At 32.4% G+C, this 24,002-nt stretch overlaps 1 protein-coding gene across 4 annotated transcripts in view; it reads right to left on the bottom strand.

Annotated features, from left to right (window-relative positions):
- Window positions 1–24,002, bottom strand: part of LOC135131156 (fasciclin-2) — a 173,743-nt gene that overhangs the window by 31,100 nt on the left and 118,641 nt on the right. For all 4 annotated transcript variants that reach the window (XM_064058737.1, XM_064058743.1, XM_064058748.1 and 1 more), the window contains exon 2: window positions 369–565. In XM_064058737.1, the coding sequence (XP_063914807.1) occupies window positions 369–565 (197 nt within the window). The remainder of the gene's footprint in view (window positions 1–368; window positions 566–24,002) is intronic.

Genomic DNA, 24,002 nt, shown 5'->3' with positions numbered 1-24,002 from the left:
GACATAATATACAATATATTCTATTCATTCTATTCATTGAAATGTCAGTTTGTATGCAAAAAAGGCATACATACTGATATAAAAATGTTTCCACTTTGTAAAAATATTCGAAATATTATTAACTGAGACGTTTAAATACAGTTATATGATCCTAATTCTTACTTTAACGAGAAATGATTCCGTTTACAAACAGCCATAAATTTTTTTATAAATTTTCCGCCAATGGAAGCTTAACAATAAAGACGGGAAATTTCGCGACGCTGTTTTAAAACATCACGAAAATCTTCCATCACACGGACTCAATCGTGCGTTTCAGAAGCGGCGGCGATAAAACCCACGCAAAAAGAGCTTATACATGAAAATTTTACCTGTACATAAATCGGGTTGGCCCGGTTGGTGTTTTCTATCCTTCTATTTTTGGAATCCCTCCATTCTAATTGGCTGATGAGGGTGGGATCTTGGACGTTCGGTTTACATGTTAACGCCAGACTGGCTCCAATTTGTTTGGAAATGACCCCGGTGTTGGGCTGAATATCCAGTTTTGGTTGCGTTTCAGCATATACCGCTGGAATAAATACATGGAGTAATTAATAGCGAATAAACACAGCAATTGGATTCGAAAAAAGAGAACAAAAATCACTAAACCGCGATGTAGTGGAAATCAATTTATTATAGCCGACTCGCAAAATTACGTACTAATAAAATGATAAAATCTATTTTATATTGTAACGGTTCATAAACGCCCAAAGTGCACACAAGCATTAAGGGCAATTGCACATGGAACCCCGTCGAGCGACATTTACACAATCCTGTAAAATATTAGAGCGATTTCGTGGAGACATAAATCGACGTAATGTTAAACCATCGATGTATCACCTAACCAACGAAAAATTATGAACTGGCTACTAAATTATGCAGTCGCGGAAGGGCGCAAGTGATAAATGAATGACAACGGATTTGTCTTTCTGTTGAAGTAGATCTTGGTATATTTTTATGATATGTGCACGGTTTGTTTCATTATTCACAGCTCTGGAGTTTGATTATAGAAAAATATGATACCAGAAAAAGTTAATTATAGAACAAAGAAACTACAGGTTTGAAAGATTTCTACCATATTTCCAAAAGCTTGGTGTGTTAATAATGTTTGGTAAAACAAGAGAGACGGAATAAGCGAACACAAAATAGGGTTTTTAGATATTTTAGGTTAAAAAAAAATGTAGATATAGTATAATAATAATGACAGCAATTTTGTTAATGACCCTCATTTGTCTTTTATTAAATATATACATTGTGCGCTTGCTGAATTTGTTCGACTCTTTTAACTACATGATAATCCGTCACATCTGACGCCTATGCAGCTAGCGGAAAATGACCAAGCTAATCGAAAATGCGGGGACGTCAAACACACTGAAAAGAACAACATGTTTCAGCTATTCTTTAGAGCATTATATTCAGTTTACAGAAAACATGTAATTTGATTTGATTATTACGTTTAACTATGCCTAATACGCTTTTGAATGTCTTCATTAAAATCTTGTACAGATTTTTCATTTGAAAATAAAACAGTCTTCAGCACAATTTTCAGTTCAACAGTCAGAACGACGCGACGTCTCCTGAAAAAATGCAAACATCTACAGCGCGTCACCTTGTTCGCATCAAGTCAAAACTGCACTGTCCTCTGTGTCATAGAGCTCTAACCGCTATAAAATTCAATATAGATTATACAGTGTGTTAAAGAAAAGTAAGACGTAATCTTTGTGTTTATGTTCTGTTCAGACAAAATGTATGCATACTTAACACGATAGTGACTTAATTAGGATGCAGTAAAAATTTTGGTGGCGACAGCAGCCGTGGGCAGCCACCCCTACACACTTAACCATATTAAAACTCTTGCATCAATCCATCTTAATTTATCTTAATAAGAATGATGTCATTGATTAATTTACGTTGTAGAGTTTTTCTTGTACACATACACAAGACAGGTAATTTAGCAAAATCATTAATTACGGTAATAGTCGAATAATAATTTATCAACAAAACTTAACAATATTTAGCTGGGGGCCCTGCTTAATGGGGGTCGCCGTGGGGAAGCTGAAGCGGCACTAAGTAATACGTATAATGGCCCATAAACAACAATTACCTCGAGATACATGGAACCCCGTCGCAGTTTATGCAGTGCTCGCTGAAAGTTGGCTGAACGGGCTGAAACACAAGGGGAACATACGCGATGTGTGCAACAAAAATTGCGATTTCGCAAACTTTCTTTCACCCGCAATGTGTTAAATTTTTCGTCCTCGGCCGCAACTTACACAGTAAAAAACGTTTGGCTAAATCAACAAAAAAAGTAGTTCCCACGAGTCCACTGGTATTTGCCACGAAGTTTACAACGTGAAGTTACTACTTTAGCTGCGATAAAAACCCGGTATAAATATTGCGCCGGTTTTAAATGAAAAGCAAATGTTATTTTATCGAATTCACAATTTGTTGTGTATTTTGTTTACATTTTAAAATGTGAAGTTAGAAAATATCGATAGGATGCGATAAAATAAAGCCAAACTACGGTGTACTGCCCTGGGTCTACGCAGTGCAAGAAATGTCCACAAATACATCCATTGTGATTTGTTATCGTTTCTATAGTGACTTGGATTTTTATTTGTGGGGCCATTTGAAAATATTAATGTACACTACTCCAGTGAAAAATGAAGAAGAAGAAGAAATCGGATCATTGATAGTTAAATTATAATAAATATACTATATAAATAAATTATAATGCAATAAGAATCAATCCCGGTATTTTTGAAAAAGTTCAACAGTCAATGAGGAGAAGATTGGATGCTCATCCTTTGAAACAATAAAAAGTTTTTCCGAAAATTATCCAAGGGCAAAAAATTTCAAATAACCCGCTAAATTTTTGCCGCATGTTTAATAAACATTCTATATAATATTTATGTCTTCTTTGTAGATGTTTAAGACCTTCATTGTTTCATTAACAATATTATATATTGAAAATTGCTCTAGTTGATCTAATACATACACTAAGATACGCAGGATTATAATGGTGATGATTTACATCGCTCAACCGCTTTTGGGTTGCTTGTCCGAATCGGATGTCGTGGACTAACCTAAAATTTGTTCAGGCGCATTTAATTCATAGAACCTTTGTTCCTTCCAGGCAAGCAGTCGAAAAGGAAGTCAAGGCTGCAAATTATCATTAGCACGATACTATGCAGTATATTAGTGGCTTCTGTTACCGGTAAAAATTTTGATCATTGATAACCAAGTGCCGCTTTCCGTGAAACATATCACGTAGAGATATTTCTCTAATGGAAAATTTGAATAAACTCAACAAAATTAAAAGTTTAAACACACAATTGGTTAGTAATTTATTATCCTTCTTGCTCATTATTTTTACACGCTTCATCGCGTTTTGTCTCGCGGTAACAATATTCTGGAATCTTAAATTGGCAAACAACGAAGAACAAACTTCTCGTAAGTCTTGTTAATTTTTCAATAGCTAGATAAAATTGGCATATACTGTTGGAAATGCGTAACCTTAAAAAACATATATAACTATGAATCCATGTTTTGAATATGTTATTTTAATATATTTCATAGTAGATTGTCTTAAGAATGTTAGTCGAACTGGCGGAGATAGAGTAATGTATTTAATAAATATACAGTAATATAAGTTAAATGAAGTTTTTACTAATAATAAGTAAATACACTGAATCGTCTCGAATGTAGTAGGACACAAAATAATTCAGTGAATACATAAGTATGCTTTAAGCATTTTGATTTGTGACATCATAGCCTACTCCGAAAACTTATTTTTTTAATCACGGAATGAGACTCGTGAAGCAGTAGATAATTCAAATATTGTATTGTAAATATTATGAGTTTTGTTAATTTATACGCAATATTTTTTAGTGTGTAATTTAAAAATTTCTTGCGATCACTGATACAATCTCAACGGCGTACATTTTGTCTACGAAGTTTTCAGCTACCGAATTAACTAATTCAGCCGACACAAGATTAATCCACGTGCGGCAATAAAACGAACGCAGAAGACAAGTTGGTACTAACATGCTTTCACAAGTAATTCGCTCCAATTAACGATAATGTATCCAAGTGATGGGATTTGAAATCGTCAAATTTTACGAATGATGGAATTTAATGGATTACAGCGCAAAGGCAATGAACATGTTTAGCTTGAGCTTAAATAATCTCCATCTAGCGGAGTATTTAAAGAACGACTACTAATGCTCGCTCTTAATTGCCTTACACTAAATGAAATTAATTCAGGAAGAAAAAATTTCCCAACGGCGTCTTTTACATTGAAATAAACTATTTTACTGTAGATGATGGAGTCAACAACTCACTTATTGCGGTCCCAAAGACAAAGCAACAAGTTACAATTTCTTGCAAGCTTTGAGGTTTGTCACAAACCAAAGGTTTTATGTCTTTTATCTTCACAAAATAAAGATGAAACCACTTTTGTAAAACTCTTACAATGCAGCAATTTGCTTTCTGAACTGGAAGGTACGTCAGAATGAAAAGTAGTATAGTGTTTCAAATTGTACTAATAATAATAATCTAATAATTTCATAAATCGTGATTTAATTAAATAATATTTAATTCAATATTATGTCGATGAAAAATGTAACTTAGCAGTTTTAAATATGTTTATTGTTATCACATATACATATACTGATTTATTATTTCATACACTTACGTATACAGTACGAGTTATTGTATTAAATTTTTATTAGTCCGTCGACGCGTTCCTTTTCATATTGTTTTTTCAATACCGCGCAGCTGGAAAGTGAACTTTATTGAATATTCAGCACCAACTGAAGTGCGTCAATAATTTGATATAAGGAAGGTACATTTGAAAACTAAAATTTAGAGAAGAAAAATTCAAATTCTTTTGTACGAGTGTATGATTTGAACAATTATGTATTATTGCATTTAAAACGTAAAGCGATTCGTTTTTTATTTTTAACTGTTTGCCTTCTTTAATTCCTGTCTTAAACATTACGTTACAAAATAAATATACTTAGACGACAATGATTTTACAAATGATTTTCCTTGTCCTTCTTGAAATATCACGGAAGAAGTCCGCCAACCGACATCAATCAATCAAAATTGAAATGGGAGAAAAATCTATCACTACGAAGTTGACGTTTGTCGCTACAACAAACAATGGAAGTAAACAACTGTTAATAATAATAATTGTTTCGAGATTCTTTGTGTTGCGCTATTTAATTCTCTACGTTATATAATGACAATTACTATAAAGATAAAGTGTTTTTAGTGCTTTTTTTGCACTCGATCGGAAATGTCACCAGAAAAACTAAAAATAAAATATGAAAACAGTATGAGATATTGTCGAACAATGGAAAACGAAAAAGAAAACAAAAATTTTTTCAAAAAAGGTTTTTATTATTTGGTGAAGCACTTTTTTCTCAACAAATTTCGTTAAAAATTTCTTACATTATTTTAATTATTTTATGGACACTTACTTATGTACTTTCAAATTTTACATAATACTGACCACTAACCACATTGCACTGCAACATTTTTCTGTTGTTTTTGTTTACCATTCGCTTATTTAGAATTCATTATTTCATACATCTACGGACAATACGAGTTATTGTATGTACTTATTAAGCTTTTATTACTAAATTTAATAAAAAGCGTTAATGATATATAATAATCATTAGCAAAAGCTGTAGTCTAAAGTTTCAAAATTAGTATGTTGGAATTTATTAAAGTCTGGCTTATTTTTTCTTTTGCTAGCATTTGTTTAGGACGTTTTAAATAGCAATACGACTATATTCACTGTATTCTCTTTTGAAGTTTGTTTTCGGTTTCTCCTTCAAAGCTTATCGATGACACTATAACTTTGATTAGGTTACCAAAAAAATTCCAAATTAGAGTGTAAAATCTGACACGTGTAAAGAAAGTCTGACCCATCCAAGAATTGTTGTCGAATTACATTCCGAACTTTGAACAAGTTTGTTCAATATATTATCACACACTTCATCGTCTTTCAACACTAGTTTTATTTTTAATGAATTCCTAGTAACGTTTCTACTTTATGCGGTCTATTTTTACAACCTATGTTTCTAACTACTTACTTTCTCCACGTATGTAACCAGTCTGCTAGACAAGTTTTCAAACAGATCGACTAGATCCAAACATCACTAAAAATTTAATAAGGAACAATACTGGAATAACAAGTCATGGAGGACTTTATTTATTCAATTTAAAAGCCGCAGCTAGATATTGGTCTTATCTAACATGGTCTCAGATTATTTAATGGCAAAATTTCTGGTCTAGTTATATTGATCTAAAACGGAATACATCAAGAATGATATGACCTTTGACAAAATCAACGACAGCAAGCTAACTCTAATTTACGTAAATGTCAGGTTTTATAAATTTTAATAAACAGTAAATATGAACACAGTTGGTAACAATATCTCAAATAAAGAAAGACAGGCGTGTAATTAACTGTAATATTATGTTCGTTATTTTATATGTATTTACACTGAAATTTTATTCATAATTAACTCGATGCTTGAAGGCAGAATGCAGTTATTTTATATTTGAACTTTATAGAATGAAGGTACAGTTTATTCTTCTTGATCAATGTTGCAATTCAGCTATTCGAACACTGTTCAAAGTATTGCTTTGATTCCATATACTCCTGTAGGGTATACGCTTGTTGCACTAATGCAAAATAAAAGAAATGAGTTCGGCTAAAACTGCTATTTAATTAAATTCCACTACTGCAATATTGCAACACTGGAAATTTAAAGTCAGATTAAAGATTCAATACACTTTTGCATCGAATTTAATAACCTCCTTTCAGTCACTTAGAGGAGAAAAAAAACTAAGTTTCCGAAAAGGTGAAGATGGTGTGTTATTTTCATTCAATCAGATCTACATAAGAAAATCGAAAATATATAAACATCAAATTGAAGACCCGCAGTATTATAATAAATAACAGCACTACGACACAAAAAAAAATCGAAACAAATTATCTTGCTGCCCTTGTTTTATACGACTATTTTTTTAAACAGTGTTAAATACATGCTGAACAAAAATGCATACAGTGAAACCAGGTTAACATTCAATGGACAAAGACAGCATATTATACTCATTCAAGTCGTTCATATTAACGACTTGACTAGCATTGCTGGGTAAGACTCCAGATTTACATTAACACCAAACTGCCGCACTCACACATAAAAAATTATTCACTGGGCGAAGTTCACACATCATCATTAATTTAAAATTTACATATAATCCCTCTACCCTAACGTATTCCAAATCTCTTGCACTGTGACCTTTATACATTTCACTGCGAGCCTAAAATATAGTGTGCTGTTGAAGATCAATGTCAAGTCCATTATATTGTACAGATACATTTCTATAAAACATATTCTTTGATGCCAGAGACATGTTCAATACTGATCTATGCATAACTTTTGTTCCGCATACTCGACTGCTTATCGTATTAAGTTATTGAAACCGTAGACCAAAAGTAAAAATTTGTTTGGTTACAAACGTCGCGAAACAATTAAAACTGCTGTGTTCTTCAAATTTTTTGACGGAAGTTTGTAAGGAATAATCGTAGCACTGAGATGTTTCCGGTTTTATTATACTAAATTCGCAATTTAGCACGTTTAGTAGAGTAAGAAATAGGTTTTCCGTTGAAAGTTTACATTGAAACTAAAATGTTACTCTGTCTACAAAAAGAAAGGAAGTGATTAATTATAGAAAACGTATTACTGAACACTGTAAACGAGACGTGTTGGCCATATATTAAGGGTAGTCGTGACAGGGACGTATTACTAGGTAATTTTATAGCAACATTTACGTGAATGTTGTAACAAAGCAGGTATAGATCCGTCTAACTTTGTGAATACGTCCTTGTTTTCGTTTCCAACGTGTGACAATATTTCGAGTTGACGCATAATAAAATTATATCTACAGACCCCCTCATATCGTTTATTACAACCCCATATTTGAATTTTAAATTGAAAACACGACATTTTCATTCGTTTTACCATTTTACGGATCTGCGCTGCACATTGAATTGTATTTTTATTTTATTTACTCCATCAACCTTCAGTCACAAACTCGACATTTCTGACGCATGTTATCACTCCGCTTCAGGTCGACGTCGCTATCGTATTTTGCTTGAAAATATAGAATCTGCGCCTAAGCATTAAAGTGGATGATTAAATTTCTCGTTTGGGACGTCCACCCAACCTTTTGAAATATGTAAGCTCCGAATTCAGTCCATGGACACCCATAAAAATGTGCAGAGAGCGTTAAAAGGCGTCAGCATAAAGTTGGCGTAGAGGGAGGCATGCAAGGCATGCAGCATTGTTCTCAACTGGGAAACAACTTGCAACTTACAAAAAGCTTCCCTCTCCCTTATTTTATGGTATATGATGCGTAACACCATTAACCTCATAATATATCACATTTCAAGACATTTTCCTATCAAAAATGCAAGTAGCTTCGTTTTCTTATTGCTTGAAAATTTCGTAACGCTCGTTGAAAAAAGAATGAAGTGCTTTACCCTCGATAACGGTAAATTTCTCGGACACGTTAATATCGAAGCTTCCCAAAATACCTGAACGTAATTTAGGCTTTTTGCTGCGAAACAGACATAAATGAAAGCCACCCCGACAAATCTGCCCAAATGTATAAATTTTGCAGACGCTACCATCAATTTCATGGTCTGTTAACTTGTCCAGGACTAGGATGACAAAAAGCTCCAATACATCACGGTCTAAGGCCTAGTATTCATTGTTTCTATCTCCCTAACTGCAGCCGCAAACTTACGGCCTCGCTTCATCGGGATATTATTGACTGCAACATCACATTTTTCAAGATAAAAAACATGGAACGAGGAGCTGAAAAAGTTATGACGCGGTGCCTGCTTTGATATCCAAAGACCAAGCGTTTAACGAAAAATTAAGAACGTGACGGCATAAAACTACATGCTCTAAACAGACAAAATCAAATATATTTGTTTTAATTAAAACGTGCTTTGGAAATTTATTGCCATTCAACAAACAACTGGATCCGGTCTAATATTGTTTTGTCTTTTTTTATATTCTAAACGAGTAAATCCAAGAATGTCCCAGATCGTATACATGAATAGGAACTGCTTCTAATAAAATTGCCATCGCTGCAGCTTTTGAAATATGAATCTCCAGTTATTTGCATTTTAAGGAAGTGGAAATTTTTATAAAGAAAGAAAGAAAAACAGCTAGACATGTATACACTATATACTGTAACTGCAACAAAAGCAAAAATTCACTGCTTTGCAAAGTAACATACATTTCAAGACGGATCGCACATCTTATTGGCTACGGAATCCAACTACAGTGCTTAAAGAAACTTCTTGTTTTACTGTATTACTTGTCGAAGTAGTTTGCGCGCAATATAGTGTAACGTACCAGTAAATAAATTCACTATCAGCAGTTCCCAAATTATTTTACCACTGGTTCTCAAATAATAAAGAACTCTTACGTGTATTAGGATGAACAAAATCAAAATGCGAGCATTATAATTACACGCATTATAATAATATATATAATACCACTATTGCATCAAATATCCTATTGATGTAATGTTTAAAGCTTTAAATTTTCATAAACAAAATTTGTTAGTTTCCAGTATTAAAAGAAATATCTAACTAACGTAGAAATATGAGGGATCGAAAAAAAAAGGTATATTTACATGCTTTACTTTTAGTTCAAAAGCTTATTTATTTATAGTGTAAAGAAAGTCTGGTAATGGGAAAACATCGAACTGCCCTGAAAATGCACTATGCATGAGACTGAATTTTTAAACAAACAATCCATTTCGCTGTAAAATCACGTCAGATACATGGTGCATTAACACAACAAGTCAAAAATCACAAATAACAGTTTATTGAAACATTGGTACATGAAATTTTTGGTAAACAATGTTGCAAAATAATGTACACCGCGAAACATTTCTCTTGAAATGTTGGAACTATTAATTATGAAAGTAATGCCATAATGTGCCTAAAATCGTTACGTAACTATGATTATTTAAATTATTTAAATTATTAGAATTCCCACTAATAATAATTACTCCGTTAGATCCGTTTTCATTTAAAAGAAGTGACAATGTTGGACTTCACTTAACCAGAAAGACATTAAAAACATTTTTATGGATTCAGATTTCAAAACTGTAACATCGTGATTAATAACTGTTGGCGAGAACGTGTACTGAACGTGTTTTATAGAAAATATGTAGCTTTGAGGTCGTCTAATCCAGACTTTCGCCGCTTTTTATTAATTCCGTAAAGTAGGGAATGTTCCACAGTCCAGAGGTATCAATACAATAATTGCAACCCTTATTAAGGCAGTACAGCATCTGAATTTTAGGCACACATTTTGCAAAATTTCACCATTAATAGTTAATGGCGACAATACTACCAATCTGTGAACACAATGGATGAAAATCCAATTTGACTGCAGGACATTTGATACAACAATCGTTTCAAAATGTAGAACACGTCATCAAGAATACAAAACTCACGGAAAAGTAAAGATAACAAGTAACAATTGCAACAATAAATTTTCAATTAAAATCAGATCGACAATTAAATTACTCTCATAGAAACAACTTCTGAATTACATTTGACATTTTTAAATAAAACAATTTAAAAAGAAAATTTGTTTCTACTTGTTTAAAATTCATGGCTCTAGAACCAATTTGTTAGTTACTGGTACGTAAGCTATCTACTAGACGTTCACACGTGCAATAATTGTACCATAACTAACTAGTCTTATTTATTACTTTATAATACATAATTCGTATATTTTTATACCGGGGAGATCAAGAAAAATAATATTAAAATGCCATCACCAAAAAATCCCTCTCGAGTTGGCTCTGGATCATCAACTGTCTTTCTCACACACCGTTGGTTGTAGCAGGCAAAGAGAAGCTATTTGGGGCATATTTTTTATTGACTTACTAATACGTACTAAAGTATGAACAACAAAATACGCCATCACAGAGATTACCCAACATGGATCACAAATAAAGAGCAAATAATAGACAGATGGTAACAATATTTCACCGAATTAACGAAAGAGATGAAGATGAACAACAAGAGAAGCAGAATAAATCACAGGAAATAGAAACAATACAACAAGACTTATTAGAAGCCATCCTAAAGATAAAATTAGGAAAAGAACTTGTTAGCGATAATAATATAACCCGCGAAATGATAAAATATATGGGGAAAAGAAAAGGGGAACTAAACAAAGGAATGAATGAGAAAATAAAGGTACCAAAAGAATCGAAGTAAAGAATAATTACGGATATATAAAAAATTATTACATTATCAATTTATCAAGTATCCCCGGAAAAAATCTTGGCAGGAATGATGGAAAGAAAAATAAGAGAAAATGTTGAAAGATGAAGACACCCAATGTTGATTTAGAAGGGCAAGAAGCATGAAAAACTTAATATTTATTATCACGAAAGTTCGCGAAAAATTTGTAAACAAAAAAAAGTGATACATATTTATTCTTAGAATTAAAAGAATTTAAAATAAAGATGAGAGTGAAACATTGATGTCTGTTGAGCCCATTCTTATACCCAATATACTGGATGAAGTAATAAACGAAACCAAGAAAACAATGAAAAAACTAAAAATAGGGTAGTGGCAGATGCAACCAATCTACCCGAATCAACTAATGACTAGACAGCGGATTTCTGTCGGGCTACGTCACGATTATAGGCGGGGACGCGCTGGATCGCCGGGACTCAGTAGCGGGTGATAGATAATCACTGAATTTAAACATCACTTATTCCATAAATACAATTAACGATTTATTAATCAAACGGCTAAGTAAATGAGAATTGGAATTAACAGCAGAGTGCAACGAAGCAGCGGTATTCTAATCTCAAATAAACAAAGTGCAGCCCGTAACTGCAATGAATTCCCATCCCGTACGAGCCGTACCGAGTTTGGCCTTGTCTAGCCCGACAGAAATCCGCTCCCTACTAATGACATCGTCATTATAATAAAAGCAAAACTACCAAAGATCTACAAAGACATTTTGACATCTGAGAGAGATTTCAAAAATAAATATGAAGATAAATCTCGAAAACACCAAAACTATGACAATCTCAGAGGACAAGAGAATGCGTCACGTAAATGTCAAAAGTAAAAGTAACAGAACAAGTTCAAAGTTACATATATTTGGGAACAATAATACAAAGCAACGGAATAATGCCTAACAAGATGACAACAATAGGGTAAAAGGTAATACCAAACAAGTAAAAATTGAAATAAAGGAAAAAATAGTAAGACCAGCTTTAATGTATATTAACGACACATCGACAACGATATAAAAAACTAAAAGCCGTGTTAAGGCAATTGACAAGAGACTGTTAATAAAACAAAACAGGGAGAGATAAAATAAGAAGTACTTACATAAAACAAAATACTGGCAAAAATTACAAATTAAACCGATAGATGATACAACAAAAGGACAACTAAAGTGGTTCCGGCATGTATACAGATAACAAATAAACGATTAACTAAAAAGGTCTGTGAGTCACATGTATCTCGAAAGAAAAAAAAGGAAGAGCAAGATAAAAGTGGAAAAGAAGCTTCGGAAAGAAGAGGTATAGCGTGAGTGAGGGAGAGAGGTTATAGTTTTAAGAAGAAGAAGAATATCTAACAGATTTTTTACAAATTTTGATAAGACAAAATACTGGTTTATGGATTATAAAAACATTCACGAAAATATAGGACGAGCTCTTGTTTTGAATTTGTTTCTAATTTTAACTTAATAATTGACGTAATGTTTAACTTAAAACTGAAATGATGGTAAATATGAAAGACTGCTATGAAATTGTACTGTTGGTTACGTTTTAATTTTTCATGCGTAGAGCTTCTCGTAAATTACCCTGTATATGATAATAATAAGATAAGAAGATTTATTTTATTGTTATATCCCATCTAATTTCTCTGAAATTCGTGAACGGCGTAATGATGACGTATCAATGCTGATAGTTTTATCTCCACCAAAATGAAATACACACATCAGTTCAAAACAATATGAAGTAAACCCTGCTAGCTGTGCTTAAAACTAACCGCTGATAAATTTCAAATGTTGTGGCAGTTGAACGATCATGAATAACAATAGAGATAAAACGACTCCAATCGACCATCACTTCGCTTTAAAACAATCCAGGGATGAATTATAAATGAAAGAAGTAAAACAAAGGATGCAATGCTAATGACAACAAAACGCAGCAGAAAGTACTTCAGTGTTAAAATGAAGATTAACAAAAAGCAAAATATTTTTTCACAATATTTGTTATATATATCATTATGATTAGTTTTAAATTTCTCTCTATGCGTTAAAAGCTGACTTTGCATCGCAATCGACAGAATCGATACCTGGAAAAATAATAGCAAGCACTAAAAGTGTAGCGTGATATAAGAAAATACTTTCAAATGACAATTATAAAAGTACGATTAGCTTAAGATGTTGTCTTTAAGAACTAAACTTTGTTTAAATAAAATACTTATAGCAATAATTTTCATAAATCATCAGGCTGAAAATAAACCATTCCAAATAGTATCTTCTAGGTTTCATTTAACCATCAGATGTTTTTGTAAAAAGATAATATCTCCTTAGCATACTGCAATACACGCAGCACCCAAAATTTAGAATTGATACCCACTAAAATAAACAACAACCTTTAACCATCTAAACTTTGTAAGTTATAAAGATCAACCCTTTATGGTCTGTGTTTTGCCAAATGCGGAGTTACTGTGGATATCATAATGTAAAAAAATATTTATAGAATCCTCTTAGATTTCTCTGCAATACCATAAAATTCTTCTAATTCCAACACAAACTTTAATTTAAGTTTCAACTTACGCAATACTCCGCAAAAGCGCTTATTTGATTTAAAAGCATCTTACGACAACTCAATAAACATTACATTATTTAAATGGAGTACTAAAATTACTGGAATTATTATTAAACGTTACCTTCGAATTTAACCATAATACTGACGTATATAAACAGTATAGCGAATACAGATGTTAATGATATTTCAAGAAACCAGTAACAGAAATTCGTTAAAGTAATTTACAGTTTGAAACGTTAATCTCATCAGATATTAAACAAGACGATAATCAGGTTCTCTTGTACCTCAACCTCGTACGATTTGTTAAATGTCTTCAATTTAATTACAACATCGATATCAACTTCAAGTTTCGCGTTTACCGAGCCGCTTTAGAAATAAATAGCAGTTAAATCTACCCAAGAAGAATCTAGAAACTTAATTACGAATGTTCCAAAAGTAGGGTCCTAACATAACTGTCAATTACAAACTTGTAACGAGACGTTGCCGACAACAGCCTATCAATTCTGACGTCACAACGTCCAACTTTACATGCACCTCATGGGATTCGGTCACTGTAGTGATTTGGAAATCCCTAAATTGGGAAGCTCACCCTCAATATGTTCATCACAACTTTACGAAGACGAACTGACGGCGGTTGCTCATCTACCAAAGCATTTATCAAGTGTGGGTGCTTTTTATCGCCGCAGATAGTGGCTTTACCTCATTTACTCCTAAAGAAATAAGAAAAAATAGAAAAAGAATTTACGTCCGCATTATTTTTCAAACAATCGCTTTTTCCTCATAAAAGCACCGAAAGCCGTAACGAGCTAACGATATTTCCGTCCCGTCACAAATTTCTGCATATTTTTCGAGTTTATCAGAACCTGCGACCCACATTCTCTCATTCAATTAGCAATAAAGCTGGCTAAAGAAATCTGCATGTTTACGTGCGAAAGGCAGTTAGACAAGAAACGGGCGATTGCAGATACCGATGGAAATTGCCCCAATAGACGCGCGATATTCGAGGAATCCAGAAAGTAGTTCTGGAGACCACTAAAAACAATAGGCGTTATTAAACTTTGTTGAATTTGAAGTCGAATCGTCCGCAAGGAAAATCCTTCGGCGCCACTGCGGGCCAAAAGCAAAAAGACGATCGAAAATTATATCTTCTCTGTTTAAAATTGCTTTAAGTGTGCTCCTGGGGGTTCTAAGTATTGTATAATGTGGTAATAAACAGATTTTTTATTTTTAACAAACATTTATGTATTCCTCTTTACTACGTTTTAGGGCACGTAAAACTTTGTAAGCTTGGTAGTATTTAATAACATCGTAGATTGTATAAAACAAGACACTAAAAAAATATTTACAACAAACATTTTCTCTTTACTTAAGACGCTTCGTGTCTTCTGAAATATTCAAAATGCCCTAAACCTGCCAAACGGGATTTTAAATGTTACAAAATATGTTAAGTGGTTATATACATCTCCTATGAAGGGACAAGAGAAACATTTTTTTACTTCAAAAAAAGAAAAAAGAAAGTTAAATGCACGATATAAAAACAGTATATACAGGGTGTTTTACCTACGTGGTAATTCTTATTCTATTTTTTTATTTGCAAAGAAAAACTACACAAGTTTTGAACTTTATACATATTATTCCATAAGAATAATTGTTATTATTTGCAAATAATGACAATATGAACTCATTCGTCTTCGTTTCGATTGTATCCTACAACCCTGACGTTTTAAAATTTTCCTATGAACTTTGGCATATTAAATTTATAGATCGAACCAAATAATACAGCAACAATTTAACCACTTTCTATACGAAAACAAAAATGTTTTAAACTTAATTAACTTCGTATTTCAGGCCTTTAACTTGCTAAATAAAAAAGGTAGAAAACGATTTAGTCGTGGGTGGAAAAACACTCAAATAAAAAAGTACAAAACAATGGAGTATCCATATCTTAAAAAATCTATCGCAAAAAAACAATATGCTAATTACTTCTAAAACAGATTTTATTTTCTTTGTTTTATTAAATTTAATAATATTCGATTAAAAAGTTCTTCGAAAAAAGTTGAAACAGACACAACGTATTTTCCATAATTGTATGGTTATTTTTCATACTATTGAAATGTAAAAACATAGTATATTCTGTAACTAGTAATTGTATTCATTACCCACGTAACCCAACTCAGTGAGCAATGAGTTTCCCATACCAGCTAGGCTATGCTATACTTTATTAGCCATACGTTTCGATACCCATTGAATAAAAAAGTTTTTTATTTTTATAGTAATACTTTTAAAATTTTGCCAATCCTGCTTTTGTTCAAGAATATTATTATTATCCATATATATAAAAACAGATATAAAATTATCTCTATGATTTTACCACGTTATAAATCGACTATAGTTTGTTTTTGCAATTATGCCTCTTATATAGTTCTTTGATAATTAAAAACCCTCAAAAGCACCGATGTTTTTAAAATTCGAACAGACTTAAAATCTGTTTTAAATAATTATAATACTGACTCTTTAAAAAAGAAACACGTATCTCCAGTTTTATTTAGGATGCATACATTTTACACATAAAATGCCAACAACGCGGGTAATAATACTCAAAAGTACGTTTCCACAAATTTGCATAAAGTCCGGAAAAACTGAAAAACTTGAATTTTTGTCACAAAAATACCTCTTTTTGATTAGTATATCGTCCTTGCTCATTCAAATGCGAGTTCCCACAAAGGAATTATCAGAATTGTATAAATGAAGTAATTGCGGGTTTGTATTTGCGATGGGCGGTATACCTTTCATTTAGGTAATAATAACAAGGGTGCTCGTTAGGTCCTTTCATGATAAACAACATCGAAACCCTCGACCTCATGAATTTTGATAATTCACTTCGTTTACTAAAGAAGCTCCGGGGAATGTAACAAAGATCAATTTGCTCACTGTACACAACCTGTTTACTTTTTTCCATCACCTCCCGTTACCTCAGGAACCGAAAGAGGATGGATCAAAGGTTAATTAATTCCGGATTAAAGCGATTACGATAGTATATCTTCGATACAGGGGTGGATTTACGCGCACAATACATTATCAACTATTTAGGGCGAGAAGACAAAAAGTTATCATTATTTCGCCGGCAGTCACCTTATTATTTTTCCCTTGGTTATCATTCTGACCCTCGTTACTCTTCCAGTAAGTAATGAAACTGACAACAGAACTGCGCAGCAAAAAGTATATAATAAGAGATACCACTCCATTACAAAAGAAAAAATATTGATAACACGCCAGTTTTATCACAATGAGTGAAGCACTGGCGGAAATAGGGGAAACAGTAATGTAGGAAGCTAGCAATCTTGCCGTGAACGGTGGATTGCTTTAATAACAGGAAATCCCTTCAAGTACACAAAAAGTTGAAGCAATTATTATTATAGAATAACAGCAAAATTCGCGGTTGCAGCAAAGTTATTTAGAGGCAAGAAGTAGGTATTATAATTGCCCGCAGCCACAAAAAAATACTATCTAAGGGCGCATAGAATATTTTTTAAATGAGATATTTTACGTAGACAACTGTAAAATGTCCAGTCATGTTTAAAAATAAAATAATTGACTGCTGATAAAATTTTACATGAGACCTAATTAAACATTCGATGATGCGATTTAAAGAAAATTCCAATTCTTTTCTGAAGATAAGTTCCATTTTAAAAACGTATGTTTTCAGAAAATTAATTCATGGAAAGTAGGCCGATGGTTTTATTATTAGAACGACGGACAGCAGATGCTGTGTCGATGGATAACTTGAAAGATAAATAGCTCAAATTTTGATTTGCATTTTTCTCATGAATACATTATTATGAAATTTTTTATTACATGCTGAATCTCACATCACAGGTACAAAAATTAGGAATACCCGAGACCCGACACATCAATCGAGCCCTAATCCAGAGAAAGGTCGGTTAGCAAACCATGAAATTTATTTTTAAACTGATGATTGCAGTTATTGGACACTTTTTTATCAGTTTGATTTTTTTTTATTTTTGTTATTCAACATATTACATAGTAGTTTTTCGTTTTTCTTTTAACTGTCCTTAATTGACAAGAAATTAGGTACGGCTTTCATATTCACAAGTATGAAATTATGATATACAATTTTACGACAACATTTATTCACACATGTCCGTTCTCCGAGGTACGGGTATTAAAATATGTATTATAGTTTTAAGAACTGTTTTCTATACATTTTCTGTAACAAGAAAACTGAGTGTAACGATTCAAGTTAAGTTGGATAAATTTACTACCATTTTGAAAATGCTGTGTTCAAACAAATTCAAAAAATTATTGTTATTAGATATACATACCCGTACAATCCCAAGATTAAAGAGTCACCTTCAATTGCAATCAAATTTTCGGTATTTTTTGAACAAAATCGGGTATGAAAAGTATATTTCTTATATATTTATATCAAAATCTAGCATTTTTTAGAATATTTTAATATGCAAGTATTGAAAAAAAAAACAGTTTCTTCCGGAACAGAGTTGATCTGTTTTTTAGTACAAGGTGTAACAAAACCAATGAAAATTCGTCAATAATGGTGGTCAAAACACAATATTTTTGCGTGTTTTTAAAACTGACTAAATTTTATTTTTTTTGCTTTTTGTACCCTTATCGAAGCGTTAGTATGATCAGTATTTTTGACTTGAACAAATGAAATGTCGTTTATATTTTTGGAAAAAATTTTCATCGACTACTGCATATTTTTTACCGCAAAATAGGAATGAACTGTTCCCTTTTTCAACCTGTACAATTATTCACTTTTTAAAGAAATAGACCGAGTATGTGTCTTCATCGAAGACAAAGCTATATATAATAATTAAATTTAGTAGTCCTATTAATAAAAAATGTTGAATTAATGTACTATTTGCAATCAAGAAAAATATCATAAATATTTTTTAAAAATCCTTATTTGCTGTTATTTCATTTAAACATCTAATTGTTCGACTCCAGATCGGCTAAAACCCATGAAGTTCTGTTATAGTCATCAACGTCACAAATGTGATAAAACAGATTAGACATTGTATAATCGCACGCAAATTCAAGTTTTCTTCTACGACCTCAGAATTTATCTAGAATGAAGTTAAACAAATATATATTAATTTAAAGAAGGTGAAATAGGCAAATATTTATAGGTCAGTATTATTTACAAAACTAAAATCGCCAGGACATTTGAAGCTATTCCACTACCGCAGATAAAATATTATCCACTACTATTAACTGTAGTTAATAAAAAACAGATTTTTTTTAATAAATCAGAAATAGTAATATCATGGATAATTATTACCGACATCTGTTTGTCCGATGTAAAAAACTTTTCTTTAGAGAGTTTTATGTCCACAAGGATGATGTGTTATTATGTTCGCAGTCTCGTAAGCTTTGGTTGTAAAATGTTAAAAAATGCATTATTTGAATAAGATCTCTTTCTGTTGTCCTCTGTTTCCGTTCTTTATGCTCGGAATGTTTAAAGTCGCATAAAAAATCTCGGAGAAGCCGAAAAAATCGGGGTTTTAAAACAAAGCCCAAGGCTATATATTGCTGAGAATTACGATTTAATGGATTAAACTGATGGTTGAATGCCGAACAAAGTGAGCTCAATTCATCTCTGCTTCTTTACTCTGCAGTAAAAAACCATTCCTGTTCAACTACTCTGGTTTTATTTAGCAAAGTTTTAGCAGAACACACAAAAAGAAGAGGCACTTTCCGATTGAATAGCTCCGTCGTAAACTTTGCACCAACTTTATATGACGACTTATCATGAAACTTCTTAAAATCATGTAAGCTGCATCAATTAATTACTTCCTGAAAGAAATGGTGTTGGAGTAGGCCGACAAAGTTTGGATGTAGTGAAGATAGAGTTTGATGTAGAGATAGACGGTCGATCAAGTTGTAAAAGACGGGGACTAGATTGTGGCTTGTGTGTGAGCCGGTTTCCATTGACCAAGTTTAAAGTTGTGGATTGATGAAGTTTGACAAAGTTGGGGTTGTAAGACCGAACCTCCTTCTTGACAGCCTATTTATTTACAAACATTTAAGGATGGGGGAATTAAAATTCAATTATTTATTCAATTATCTTGAACGGGCTTCGGAAAGCTCGAAATTGAAGCCCGTCGAAGGGTCTGAGAAAAAATGAACGAAAACTATCAGACGGCTGGAATTTTCATGCAGTGAACATCGGCCAATTGTTCCATTGAATCGGGCTTGCAAGTGTAAGGAACGATCGGGGATACACCTCACGAAAAATTCAGGGATATAACCATTTTCTTTTCTATGGGGCACTTTTAAACATTTTTCAAATAAGCTGCCCGGAGATTTTCCCAGCTGCATGCAACCCGCTAAAATATGAACGTTATTATTTCGAACGTGCCTCGATTGCAAACTATGGAAAACTTACAAAAATTCAACAAATGCTGTCCGTTTTGTAATTAATGTCACGACTAATTTGTTAGTTATGAACAAAAGCTACGCGGCCATAAATGCCTGTCACTATGCCTTGTGATTCGTTACCTGTCAACGACGTATCAGTGAGCACGTTAGGCAATATTTATAGGTATCATCGCTCATAATAGCTATTCCGAATTTTCACTCACGTCAGATTTCGTGTAAAACACGACTGACCTGAAAAATGCCCATTTATTCAATGCACGAAAACTTTTCTTGGCTTTATTTTCAATTCACCTGAAAATATAATTAAATTCCATACGTCTACCATATTTCAAAGTGAAATAATAATGAGTAACGGTGGCCATTTATCTTGCGAAATCCCGCATAAATGTAGGATGTGCGATAATTGCGCAACCATAATTACCCTCTGATACAATTTGCCCTTTTTAGAGCAAACAGAAAGTTTCTACAAAGGGGATAAACAAAATTAAGCACTACTAAACGATTTTTGAGCTATCAAACGTACATTATCCCTTCATATCCTTGACCAAAAGGATTGTTCGCAAGTGTACATCCTATTCCCTTTTTTAATTTATGTCCAGAACGTAGCTGATTCATTATTGGCTTGCTTCAACGCATTTCTAAAATCTATGCTCCTCCGCTTTACATGAAACATGGACCATTTCTATGAAAAACAGAAAGCTGTATTTGTGAATAATAACTCTGCTTTATTTTAGTCGAAGAAAAGTAATGACTGAAAATATGATGGCTTATCAATAACCCAAATATGGCATGTCGGGCCGATGCTGAAACGTTTCAGAAAACAAATAAATAAAGTACGTGATCCCATATTTTCAGTTGCTTTACAGATGGTGTGGTCATGATAACTTTTGTATTTTTCTCCTTTTCGCGTTTTTCTTGCCTTTCTTTCGTTCCTAATATGATCAAATTGTCTTAAGAATCTCAAGCGGAACACTCCGTTCTAATTCTCGTTTAATTGGACACCTAACACGGAACATTTTCTTAACAAATAGACTGTGATATTCCGCTACGATTTTTAATGACCTGACATCCTCAACTTTCAACATCATTCTATTTAAAACTATTTATAAAAACCTAAATATAACGTATCACTCAAAAGCGTCTAATGAGGGCATAATGGCAAAAAAATTCAATTTAGACGACTACAATAAAATTTAATTAAAATTTCTCAACATCACTCAATTACGAACGCGTGCCTTACCACCCAGATATTATTTATTCACCACATTAACCCTAACGTAGATTAAGGCATTAAAGTATAGTCATGTAAAAAACAACGCACTGATCGTTAAGATAATGGAAACGTACGCTGTAATAAAATGCCGCGAAAACGCTTTCGTTACATTAGGCCAATGGTTGTATCGCATTTTTTTAAATTTCTTCATGTTTAAAACGGCTATTTAATGTTGATAGAGATTAATAAAATTTCATGGTGGAGTAAACGACTCCGAAAAAGTTGGACGATATTGTGAAAAAATAATGTGATAACTCGAAATGGAGATACCCGAGCTCTATCTATAAATTTCTTAGATGTTCCATAATTTTCAGCCCGGCAAACATAACGATCCAGTTAACTTTATAAATACACTCCAACCATTTTCGATTAGATTGAGGTCAGGCTACTTCGATGGCTCCGATAAATCTTCCAAATTGGCATTGTCACAGTGTTACAAATTGTGCATTACCGTTAAGTGCAGTCGGACATTGCGACTACAAAATCCATTCTAATCACGACTAATTGTACATTCCAATAAACAAGAAACTTGAAATAAACAAAATTTAGATGATTGCATGAGCCACGCCCGCTACAATTTTAAATCAGGCGAACGGTGAAATATATTATAACGTTCGAATTGTCACATTTAGAAACTGTTTTATTACAAGGGATCAACCTTATAATATAACATCTAAAAATCGTACGGGTTTATGCATTTATAAAATATACACCTGTCCCTGAATTCCATTAAAATGAGGAATGAAACGCTCGATTTCTTTTTAATGTCGACTGAACTCTCAACACAACTTTAAAATTGTTCGGCCAGTCACAAGATAAAAATTTCGATGTCGCTAACTCATTAAAATTCTGGAATTAAAAAAACATTTTGCAAAAAAGCTTGTAGGTGTAAATAACTTTTGCAGGGATTACATTTTACGAAAAATTTGGATTTTTTTACATTTTTGAAGTCAATTATCGACTTTTTAATTCAGATTTGTGATTTAACCTCCCCTCGTTTTTGAAAAAATGAAATGTTGTCTTGTTGATTATATATTTTTGCAAATGACGTCAAAGTATTAATTTTGAAAAAAAAATCGATGACAACACAAAAAATGTAAAAAAATCCTAGTTCGTCGCAGATATTAGGTGAAAAACATAACACAGCAAATAAATTATTTTAGAAAAATCTCAGTTTATGTATTTTTGATAATTTTTATATTTTCTAAAAACCAATTAGATAATTATTTTTATGCGTAGTTTTTCCAAACAAAGTAACAAAAACTAATTCTTTCGTTGGCTTCACGTTAAATATGTTAATTGCTAATTTCTCTCATCAATTAAGTTGCCAGCAATATAACAGCATCCTTGCCATGCTTATTTTGTGAACGTTATGTAATCCACTTTTGTAACAGTTGTTTAACACTGTTCTCAGATACACTAAATTAAAAATAATTACATTGTTATGTCTGCGACACTTACCTGAATTATTTAATGTTGAGGTAGAATTTTTATTAACGTCAACGCATAATGAAGCCTTACTCTACAGGATGGTGAATTTTTTATTGTCAGACATACACGCTTGATTAAATTTGAACGAAATTGCTCTATTTTGTAAATTTTAATAATCCGCACATAGTTGTATCAAAATTACTAAAATTAATTTGAAAAAACTGAATTTTGTCATTTCAAAAAATAATACTTAAAAATTTCATGCTTAAAAACACGGTACTAGATTTTGTATTAAATATAGCCATTCTTCGTTTCAAAATGAGAATACATTTATTATAGATTTATTTTTTCGGTACCATGCCTAATTTAAGCGATTTTTAACATTTTAAATGTTGAGCAAAGGAAGTTAAGGCGTCGTTTAATACAAAATATGTTCTTGTCATCAGTTGTCGGTGCTTAAAACAAAAATGGTTCTAAAGTTATTTGGACAGAACTTCCCTCGCCCTTGACAAAGAATCTAGTAAACAAATCCAGTTTTTTAAACAAATTATGAGTTTTGATTCTACAAATTTATTTTTTTTGCGTTAACCCCTATATGTTATACAAAAACCATATATGTTGAAATCAAAATAGGGGTGGATTATCAAAATACAGGTAAAGTTACTACGCCATTTTTTAAATAATTTTCTTAATAAATTTTGTGGCGACATCATCAACCTTTAATTTAAACCTATAGTGTGTCTCAAAATTTCTGAGATATTAATTGGGCACACCGTTTTCGACTTAATCAATAAAATATCGTGTCACGTCACTAATAAATTCTGTGATATTCGGTAAAAATAAGTCTAAAATACGTGGATACATTGTTTCACCACAAATAAAGGAGCATGTCGCCCTATAAATTTGAAGTAAG

This window comes from Zophobas morio, unplaced genomic scaffold (genome assembly GCF_036711695.1).
Source record: "Zophobas morio isolate AGI-343-1 ecotype UQ-CSIRO unplaced genomic scaffold, CSIRO_AGI_Zmor_V1 ptg000002l, whole genome shotgun sequence".
Taxonomy (NCBI): Eukaryota; Metazoa; Arthropoda; class Insecta; order Coleoptera; family Tenebrionidae; genus Zophobas; species Zophobas morio.
Note: the sequence above shows the minus strand (reverse complement) of the source record. Positions and strands in the feature narration are given on the sequence as shown.